The 11615-nt window shown below is 37.5% G+C and overlaps 1 protein-coding gene across 2 annotated transcripts in view; it reads right to left on the bottom strand.

Annotated features, from left to right (window-relative positions):
• Nucleotides 1–1516: 1516 nt before the first annotated feature.
• The window catches only part of LOC115352956 (tubulin polymerization promoting protein), a 69892-nt gene continuing 59793 nt past the window's right edge, over nt 1517–11615 (bottom strand). For both annotated transcript variants that reach the window (XM_030041786.1, XM_030041785.2), the window contains exon 4: nt 1517–10336. In XM_030041786.1, coding sequence (XP_029897646.1) covers nt 10142–10336 — 195 coding nt within the window. In that variant the 3' untranslated portion in view covers nt 1517–10141. The remainder of the gene's footprint in view (nt 10337–11615) is intronic.

The following is an 11615-nucleotide window of genomic DNA, read 5'->3' as shown; positions in this document are numbered from 1 at the left end:
GAAAAAAGGCTAATTAGAAGACCAGGTTTTAGGAGTCCCCTGAAGACTCCGATTTGGCAGAGGTAGCTTTTTTTTTTTGGCTGCCCTCCCCTCCCCGGGCCACCTTTCTCCATGCAGTCCTGGAACAAACACCTGGCTGAACCCAGAGAGCTCAGCCTGCATTCGGCATATGGAGATGAGAGGAGCAGACTTCACTGATGCTGATGTGAGCGAGCGGTCAGTTCCGAAAGCTTGGAACAGAAAGCCAGCAAGGGTTAGGTGACCTTCTGTCAGTCCCATCACAAGGGGACTATCTCTACATTTACGAACTGTGTGTAGTTATTGCAACAGTAGCTACGCACACGGAAAAGCTAGCCCAAGTAATTGTGTTCCTGGAGTAACACATCCCGGCAGATGTTTTTTTATTTTAAAGTCATGATGCATAAGTGGCATGTAGGGTTGACTGGCCATTTCTAAAGGCTCCACAGGAAAATAACCACAAATCCTCAACGCTTTTGAAAATACAGATCTTAGTGTCTTATGTTCTCATAGGGCAGAAGGGTACTACCTCCCATTCCTAAAGGGCTTTTTGAATGGAAAAAAAATATCCTTATTTTTCCTTTAGTAATCCCTAAAGGTTCTGCTTCATTAGGTTTTTTACAGTTTCAGTAACTATACATGCTCAGAGATAAAAGGAGCTTTATCTGGCAGTCATACTACAGACAGCATATGGTCTCTATGCAGGAAGAAAAGCTCTCTCAGGACACAACTGCGTCAGATTTCACTTAAAAGGCATTTCTAAAGAAGTTGTCTAGTGCGTAAGCACAGAGAACACCACTTCCAGTTCAAGAACGATGGGAGAAGAGCCAGTGTAGCTGTAAGCTGTTTAGTTATGTTTCCTTGTAGTTGCTAATCCAGTACCTCTACATTTCTAGAGCAGCAGTGTGCCTGGGTTAATGTCACATTATTCATTACGTTATTACGATGTTCTGAGTTTAAATAACTTCAATCTTCTGTTTCTTGAAAGATCATGGTATTATTGCTACCAGGAAGCTGAATAAATATTTTTATTTATGAATAAAAGGTCCATATTTGCTTGAATGTAATGTCCTTAAAACAATGTTCCGTGTAGCACATGGTTTTCCTTGCAGGTAAAATATTTTCAAGACCACTCAGAGAAGGTGAGAGAAGTAACTCAGGCTTTTGAGACTGAGGACCAATCTACGTTAAGTAGCTAGTTAAGAAGAAATTGTTTCATCCCTGACATCTCATTTGGTGGGTCACTATCATCATGGCTATTCAAGGATCATACTAGAGTTCTCAAATGTTAACCGTCAGCTTTACTCATTATTAAAACTAGGAAAATAAATAGTAAAGAAGAAATATATTTTGCACAGCACCAGAGCGCTGGTTGTTCAGAGAGTATTTTGATGTAACTTATACATTCATTAGCAATTTGCTTAACACCTAATCTGCAAAATAGCTGCTGGTAACAAAGTTTATCAGCAAATACCATTTACTTCAAGAAATCCAGGAATTGATGTAGTAACACATTTATTGATCACTTTACCAACTAAAGATACAATTTTATACAGTCAGTCAACAGCAGTAACATACTTTATGAAGCTATGCTTTAAAAAATGGTGTTTACAATATGGATTTCACTACAATTTTTCAAGCCAAGCTTTTACAGTGCTAATCAAACAACTGCTGTACTTGAACTTTTTCCTTAAAACATCAACAATAATGTTGTAGACAAGTAGCTTTTCCATTGTTAATGTGGGTTTAGAATTTAACAAGACAACTTTAAAAGGTTTAAAACATCCATAACATTGTCATTACTTTAACATTCACACTGATAAAGTGATACATTTAATACTTTCTAGCATTAATAAACAGTGTAAAAATATATTGCATATATATATATATATAAATTTGTTTCCTTTTCCTGAAAAAACCTAGTACAAACTAGTAGTATATGATCCCCCCTTCAAGTTTCTTTTACTTATTTTAAAGATTGAATAGTAGTAGTTTTAAATTAACAGAAACAAAGATATGGAAATAGAGAATCACTGTTGTGCTCCCCCATAACCTCTTGTCACGGTTACTAAGCATATTAACCCCTTGGTAATGGTGATTCCGTTTTTGCTAACACCAGTTAGAATTTTGGCACTGACTGCAGTGGGGATAAGATTTTGCCCAGTGTGCTTCGCACTGGATGGTGCCTGGCCCCCTTCATCAAGTGGTTAAAAATCTTTGCTTAGGATAAGTTTACCTATTATAATTAACATTAAGAAATGCTATGCTCAAGTTCATTCGCGATAATGAAAAAAAAGGTTCAGTGTTAAATTAGTGAGAAAAAAAAGTAAACTTGTAAGGTTAAATGATCATGTAAAATTTTTACCGTGTTGAAAATTTCACAGTGAACACAGTAGGCTAGTACAGCTGAATGTTAATGTTTGCAATGCCTGCAATTACAAATATTGCAGGTAATTGTTAGCACACAGCAGCTTCCTGGTTTTCTGGACCAAGATGAAAGACAAATGAAAATAAGAATGAGAAACAGTAAGATTCACTGAAGGTTTCTATCATGCTGTACAGTGCTCCAAGGAAGACTATGTCAAGACCTATCTCCATATCACAACTATTTAATGATTAAATTTTTATTAGTGCTCTAGGTAATCACAGACAAAAATCATTTTGCCTCTACATGTTATGATCAGGTCCTGACAGCATGCACATCCAGATTTGTGCAAATAAAGAATCAAAACATCTAAACCAAATTAGAAATGGATGTTGGAACAGCATGGACAGATAAACAAGCTAGCAAAGGGGATAAATAAATGGTTCATGACTGAAGAAAACCAACCTCAACCATTCAAAAATTATACTTCTGTATAAATATATATTTCTCCCATAATATTTAAATCTGTGAAACATAAAACCTTGCTAAGAATAAACTTCAATATACTTATGCAACATTGACCATTTCTCTGCTTTACAGAATATAAAGACAAATTACTTTGTATTTTAAGCATTATACAAAACATTTTCCCTGCTGCAATAGTTCACCAAAGCTGATATATTCTGAACCCAGCACAAAGATAAACACAAACACACTTTTGTTGCATCCTGTAACTTGTTTTTGTCTATGACCTTGCCATTTCATATACTACAGCGCTTTGAAAAGTAGTTTGCCAACAGGATTTTACGCAGGACATCAGAGTTTGTCGGTTAACTGACCTTACACAAAGCCTTTGCAAAGAGCTAGTATGTATTTAGCATGAATATTACAGACATACAGCATTTCAGTTGCATTAATATAACACTACTTAACAGAGCCCAGGCTGCATTATTTCACATTATTTAATGACTTTGTTTAAAAATAGCATTTGAGCAAACACAAGCATACAGAAACTCATCTGATGTAAACTGGAGCTTAAAATAATTCACCATTGTGGGGATACAGATTGCCATCTTTTTTGTTATTTTGTTGATCATCCATAATATAGCTTCTGATCAAAATGTAAAGATGGATGAAGTACGAGTGTACTTTTAGGGCGACATTTTTAATTAACTTGAATGTAAGTTTATTCATGTTTGTGATTTGTTCTGGAAAATGTGCCAAGTAATAGAAAAATCTTGAATAAAGATAATTGAAGGTAAGGGCAAATTATCATGAGTGTTATCTTTAAGACCTTTACAAATGCTTAAACAAAACTTACTTCGTACAGTGTCATAAGCTTTACAAAAAGAGATGCTGTATAACTATATTTGAAAATTAATTCATTGGCTGTTTACCTGCAATGGAATATGGGAGGTGCTTAACATTTTTCCAAATCAGGTTAGTCAGTTGGGCATTTCAATGTAAATTTCCAAATGTAAGGTATTTAAAAAAAAAAAAAAAAGCCTCTTCTGTTATCTTGGCACTCATATATATATATGCCCCAGCGTAGTGCATGTGTGCATGCACATGTGCATGATTACAAAAGAGAATTTATTTTAAAAAAACCCAAACCATTACAGACTACCAGTACTGCAAATGTCTGTCAAAAATACCCAGCAAATCAGCTGGGTTTTTTTCCCTTTTATTTATTATCAGGCTTGCTCTTGCCAAAGTCTACCTAGAGTGGATGATCAATCAGTTTGAATGAAACAAGCCAATTCAAATGTTCTTGACAACAAAGTAAAGAGTTATATCATAAACTTGTTTTGAAATCCACCTTCTCCATATGGATTTTGAAGCAATATAGCCAAGGTAATATACTGAAAAACATGAAAAAATACCAAATATATTACAGTGATTTCTCCCTGCAAAAACAAATTACTTGGACAATTAAGACGTGGAGGTTCTATCTGCGATATTCTTTAGCTTCCTGAAGCACCATTCTTAGCTGGGACATCTTTCAAAGCATTGCTTTTGAGTTTAATGAGCAAGCGTGAATGCAACTAAAGGTCTCTCACTAGTAGGAGGATTCTGAAGACTTAAAAAGAAAAGCCCAGTCCATCACGTCCAGCTTATATTAGGTAAGCCAAATGGGCACTTGGGTGCACAAAATGAGTAACTGAATGTCTAAATGCTATTTTATAGGCAAACACTCCAAAGGTACACATGTATCAAGTTGAGGCACTCCAGACTGTGAGAATTTCACACAAGTGTGAGATCTGTCATTATGCTTCAGGTATTTAATTTTATAAAGGTCTATGCAAGACTCAAGTCCATAGGCATTGTACGATGGTCCTGTCTCCTGTTCCCACCTCAATATACCGTGACTTTGTACTTAACTAACTGATGATGAACAACTGCGTGTATACACAGTGAGTGTCAACTTGCTTCACAAAGTTGGGGCAAAGGAAAATATAGGGCCCACGCAGGGCATAATTTTAACTGGTCTCTTGAGAGCACTCAGAGCAAATCTTGCTTCTGCCCTGACTCTCTCTCTCTCTCCTACTTCCTCACTACTGAGAAACTCTTCTTGTCACACCAAGCCTATGTTAGAATCACTGAAGAGTGATTTCCCCCAGAAATAGGAACAGGGTAGACATGTAAAAACATAAAAGCCTCCTTAGATCTTTAGCTTCATGCTATGGAGGAAGAATGGCAGTGTCACCAACCGGCCAAGCTGAACAGCATTGGCTGCAGGACGAGAGTTTGGCCCTAGTAAGATTTAAGGTTTGGATCAACATCTATATAGTTTAATTACTTAGCTGCATCCAAAGAGCATGTGTACGCACACAAAAACCCGTATAAGTCTTGTGTATTACATTACTTATTACCAACTAACAGACGAGCCAAGAACATAATATTCACACTACAAACAATGTACACAAAGGTGTAGTTATTTTGGCACGCACGCAAGGCTAACAGTCAGTTAAGAGGACATGTAATAGTGCAACACATTACATTTGCTCTATCATAAAGGTAAAAGGTTTGTTTCTTGGCCAGTGCAAACAGAATTCTTATTCATGGATGACACGTACATGCCCCCAGAATACATGCATCACTGAAAGGCAGGGTTATGTTTTGAATATCATACATGCAGGCACAAAGAATTAAAATTTATTTTATAACTACGACAAGCCTTAAGGAAAAAACCTATCAATTACAACTTTAAAGTTTTGGGTTTGGAGAAAGATACACAAGGATTTTCTCTACAGATGGTTACAGATGGCTGGGATACCTATCACTTGCAAGCCAAACCCATAGCAGTCATTTGCCTTTTAGTTCTCGCTAATTCAAGCTACCATAAAAAAATATTAATTGAGCCAATAGAGGGAAAACATGGGCGACTGAAATGTTAATTCATGAACAAAGCTTTCTACAATGCCAAAAACTTGTCAGAGGAATTTTTAGTTTTGGTTAAGGTCAATAAAATACATGGAAAATACCATACTTCAATCCAAAATATCTTTGAAGGACAATCTCTACACAAGTTGTGACGTGAGTAGTTTTGAAATCTCCCTTTCCCTTCCCTAAAGTGAAAAAGAGTTAAGAAATATTGTAGGTTTAAAAAAAAAAAAAAAAAAAAAAAAAAAAGTGGCTAGATCTTGGCTGCTGTCCAATGTTCAACATTTCCTTTGGTATTCCAAATATTTGATTACAATTAATGACAACTGTTCATACAGGATTGTTGAAACAATGTATGTTTTTTAATGTCTGCTTCTCAGTAACACTATGGTGATAGCTTTCATAGCCACAAAAAGTAGGACAATAATTTTTGTTTCTGATATTTCCATATTGATAAGATTGTTGCAAAACTCTCAACAAGTAACTAAAGCACATGGAGTGCTAGAGGAAATTAGAGACAATAAGAGAACCCATTTGACTTCTGTATATTTTATTTAAAAACTAGGTTACTTTTAGAAAATGATTTGTAAGGACTAGTCTTTTGCCTCAGTGAGGATTTTTATTTCTTGTCCTCAATCTTGCAAAGGCTTTGATGGCCAGGTTAAGCCTCAGTGACGATACAGGTAAGACTGTGTACTGCCATACCATTTAAGATTTTGATTTTAAATTAACAGTGTAATGTGAGTTTGTTCTTTAAGGCAGTTATTGCTAAAAGTTACCTGAACTTTCTGGTCACATTTCTTTTGGTAGCATGTTCAGTGCTAACAAAAGCAAAGATAGTTAGGAACAACAGGGGTTTACAGAAGATGTCGTATAGAAGAGCGCTGCATAGTATAAGATGCTGAAAATCAGACTGGAAATCTAGATGGAATGAGTTGAGATGCCCAAAAAAAGGAGATGAGTGTAAACCTTATTAGGTACCCATGTCCTCACTTCAGACATGACATTTTTTTTACAGTCTGGAGTATGGTGCACAGGAAAAGCATATGCCCTACAACACTCCAAGGGTTGAAAATGGGTCACCTCCTGCACTATCCCTTCCCCTCATCTCTGAGGTGCCAGCTGTACTTGTGGGCCTGAGAGTTGAGGGAATGGCAGATGAACAAGAAAGTGTACTTTGCCTCATTCCCAAGCAGGCCTGGAACTTACAGCTAACATTCAAGCTAGTATTTAGGCTTTTAATTTCCTACAGATATTAGTGGAAAAGTAAGAGCTTAAGTTGGTGGCTGAACCCCTAATACACAGCTGCATATGGTGCTTCTATTCATAGTCCTTATCTTCCACATCAAGTGCAGTAAAAGAGAAAAATCTTTCCAAAGTGCTATCTTTCCAGCCGCAACTTCCCTTTGTCACTGTCATATCAGAATGACTTCTTTTCATTCATCTGTTTGATTGAGTTTTAAAACTATCCAACTGTAGAAATGAAGAAGAAACAAAGCAGTGTGTTCCTCAAAAGACTGCTATCTGAAGCATCTTCTCAGGTCCTGATCCAAAGCTTACTACACCACTGAAAGTATTTCGAAGAATGTTGCATCAGGTCCATACAAAGTGCTTTGGTTCGTGCCAGGGATTTTATAATGTACAAGTAATGAAAGTAAACTGTGGCAGAACCCCAGCTAGTTCCATGGGCCTCTTCTAAGCAAACAAAGTAGCTCAATTTCTATTCGGTGTCAGCCTGGATCTGTCTGCATTCTCAATTCCTTTGCATGCCTTCTATCTTCTGAGCGTGCTGGTCTCTCTCACACTGTGAGCTAGCAACTTAAAACCCAATTATACCTTAAAACCTTCCTAACCAATCACTCCTCCTACGTAGCAAGAGTCTGGCATTACTGACACTCGGTGTGTGGGTACCTGAGAAAGCCTGTCACTTGTGCACCTCAGGTTAAATATCACCCGATGTGCCAGACAAGGCAGCTAGCTAGCAACAAACAGCCAGATCAACAGTGTGCTGCAGTAGACTGGGCTTCACCCTTCATTCGGGCTGGGTCCAGATCTTTTCAGTTACCAGTGAGTTATGAGTCAAGTCTTAAAGTCAATGGGAAGAACCGGGACACTGGTTTTGCCTGTAACTTAGCTGAAGGATTTATCAGGGGTTAGAGGCTTAGCCTTTTTTCTCACAAAAACCAGGACTATCCCTGAGCCTTCTTCAGGTGCACAGGCACCAGTGACGTAGAAGAAAGTCCTCTACATCTAGACAGTTCACTACCATGCTGGAATAATTTAGCCATTGTTGGTATCACAGTATGCTATTTTCTGCCTCAGAGTGTGACAGGTCACCAGTGCAACACAGGAGTGGATAATCCTTCATTCCATGGAAATTTTTCTTCAAGAACAATGGGTAACCCTTGGAAAAGCTTCACGAAACTGGATGCTTCTCATCCTGAGCATCCTTACATACATCAAAAATCTTCCCAGGTAACTAGAGCCAACCATGGGAAAAGCCATTTAAATCTTTATGAGAACAAGTGCCGAGTTTTGGCAAACTTCCCTCCCTCTCCAAAACAAAACCCAAAATAAATTATAAACAAACAAAAAAATCTCCAAGTCCACAAGGAAGTCCTTGCCTTTGTTTACTATTGTTGTTTTGGTTTCAGGCTGATGTACAGGCTCAAAAGGTCATTGGAGGCAAAGTTACAAGAAAGGCTACCATTCAATGTCAGAAAAACAAAATACGAACAGTTTAAGGGCTGAAAACCAGTGCTTTGTTTCCGGACATCAGCCAAATACAGACTGCTGACCTGCATGGCACATGACAGCACACACTGTTCACTAAATCTGATGTACTGTGAGTGGGATGCTGATACGGGTGGGAGGAGAGCAATAAATTTATTAACCTTTATTCAGAGTCGAGCATGAAAATCAATGCATGACCACTTTTTGAAAGAAAGCAAGGCAGAACTGCTAGTAGCTGGGTTTGAATACCGAAAATCTTATCTTTGACGATTTTAGAGAAGCAGAGTAATACATCAGGGTACTTGTTCAGCTCTTGCGGAAAATTGGACCAGCCTTTTCTCTCCTTTTTCACCAATATACAAAAATGAGTTATTTTTATTCCTATTGAGCTGTTTTGGCATTCTGGGCCCCAGGCAGGCCACACTCAGCTGCCTGTACCTTAAGCCTGTGGGATTGGTGCTCCTTCCATAGCAGTGGAAAGCCATTCCCATCAATACTATTACTCCCAAGTTAGGCAGCAAACGTGAAGAGAGAAGCAAATCCCTTGGCTTCAAAGAAATCTAACATAAAACGTAGCCCAGTTATAATAGTGTATTTTTGTGGGCAAATTGCACTTAATTACATGGATATTAATTGTAAATGTCCTTATTCCAAGGGGCCATAAACTTTCCTTACATATGTTATAGCTTGAAGGGAGTATGTGCCAATGTACGTGCATAATAACATTCACTTAATAGCAATCTGATTGGCAGTGTTTAGTCATAATCAATATTTTAAAGCATTATTAGCTTAATGCCCCCTTCATTTCAAATGTGAGGCAGTGCAAACTTGAAAACAGACTGCAAAAAGCTTTAATAGACTTTCTTAATAATGTTCCTCACCTCTCAGGTTAGTACAACAGCTCCATCCAAATCCAGCCAGTCAGAACCATGCTACAGTACACGCAGTAACAAGCACAAAGTATAGACAGGAGGAAAGTAAGGGCTGGTATTTTCCATCTCTTTCTGTTGACATAAAATACTTTAGAACCTATATTGTCCCAGAAATAGCTTTTTTTTTTTTCAGTTTTTCATGAGTGGTGTATGACATTCACAGGCTAGCACCTTGTATATTTCAACCACTTACTCCCCAATAGTATATTGTTGAATGTTTTAAGGAAAGTGCCAGATCCCATATAAGACATTTTAAAAAAACCCCAAAACAGTAGTCAAATCAAACTGCATAAATAATGGGATATTATTCAGAAAGACTGCTATGAAAGACCCTCTTTTCAAGAGGTTCTCTTCGACATCATCAGGGCAACTGGACATTTAGGAATGTTTGAGATCTTTTCCTTGAATTGACAAAGTGTGGTATAACTGCTTGACTTTTTTTTTTGTCTAAAGCTCAACAAAACTATGTATTTTTTGTACCGATATGTTTATTTTTGCCAATATACGCATGAGGAATGTAATGAAGTGGCGTTGTGCTGCAAGTAGCTCAGCAGATGTTGAAATCAGTTCCAGTTCCTGAAAACAACTTCTTGACAACATAGTCTTAGCATTCACAATAACCAAAACATGTGGGATTCATCTACATCATTCTTACAAATATATTCTCTTTCCCCCCCTCTTTCTCCCTCTGAGATGTAAACCCTCAGCCTTACTTGCTTCCTTGTACTTTATGATCATATGTGCCTGCATGCTTATAGCCAGATACATATCCTGAAGCATCCACCAGATCTTCTCGGCCAGCTTTGCCTTTTCCTTTCCCACTGGGATCAAATCTCTCTTTGTGAGAGCCGGTGAATTTTGATGTATCTGTAAGGCGTGATACAGTTGGAGATGAAATGGCTTTCTATTGGGAGAAAGAAAAGAAACAAAAAACCCACATCAGAAATCAGTTATTCTTAATACAGATATTTTTACATGCTACCGACATTTAAATCTTTGCTAATGATGGAGACTATGTAAATACTCACTTCCAGCAAAAGGATACAAAAAAAGTTTGTTTCTTGCCATTACATACAATGACAATAATCATATAGCCAAGAACAAAATAGTGCAAGTTATGTCAAAAACTTTGGAAGAGACTTTCAGTATGATACTTCTGATTAACAATCAAGTTCTAAGCACCAAAGATATGGAGAAGTCATAGGGAACATGTCCACATGTTCAAAATTCATTACATCAACATCCAAGTATAAAAGCCTGGCTCCACCAATACAGAAAAAGCAAACCAATACAGCTAGAATTCATTGCTTCAAGAGACAAATTTATTCTAAACTCTAGGATTCATGAGAGAAGTAACAAATTAGAAGGACTGAAAGTTGTTTTCAATATTAGTAAATCCGCAGTCTATGAAATGGCATTGAGCAAAGACTTTCCTCTACATTGCTTCCACTGAGTTATATCAGGCCACTTAAAAAACAAAGTTTTGCTGTAATTGAGACAAAGAAAATTTGACTACACAAACAGAAAGAAAAAGATATTTCACAGAACAATATAGGAGCATGCTAACCTGTGTGCTTGGGCTGGGAGCAGTCTCTTTGATCCTTAAATTTACATTTTAAAATCAGAAGAGAAAGGGCACTAAAGGGGAAGGGAAAACACAAAAGATTTTTGCGTAGTAGTGGAAATGGAGCTAAGATGGACGAAGATGGCTAGAGTTTGGGTATCTTTCTTATGTGCACCACCCTGTTAGGGTGCATTTTAGAGACAGAAGTGACATGGGCTTCACCGTAGTGAAGTAAATGCTCTGGGAAACTTACCTCTCATCAAAAGCCTCATTCCCCCTCTACCCATCCTCAGCCCAAATAAATGCTCATTAATGAGACCTAACAAACAGGCTTTCAAAGTAACACATAGCTCCTCCAGAGGATGACATCCGTCAAATATCTTTTAATGCTGAACTTTAAAAGATCAGAGACTTGGAAAAGATGCTTGAATCTGTACAAAGAGGAACAGGATACTCGGATTCAGTTAGACTGGGAATGAATGCTGTAACTTGTACACCATGGAAGCCACATGTCCTCCACACCATTTAAATAAAAGCTGTTTTGAGGGAATTTGTCCACATACATAACTACTTAATGAAAATCTCAGGTTGTAAACTTCTTTTTTTTTCTCCCTCCAAA

The sequence above is a fragment of the Aquila chrysaetos genome, chromosome 18 (genome assembly GCF_900496995.4).
Source record: "Aquila chrysaetos chrysaetos chromosome 18, bAquChr1.4, whole genome shotgun sequence".
Classification (NCBI taxonomy): Eukaryota; Metazoa; Chordata; class Aves; order Accipitriformes; family Accipitridae; genus Aquila; species Aquila chrysaetos.
The sequence above is the reverse complement of the archived record's forward strand: the minus strand, read 5'-3'. Positions and strand labels throughout refer to the sequence as shown.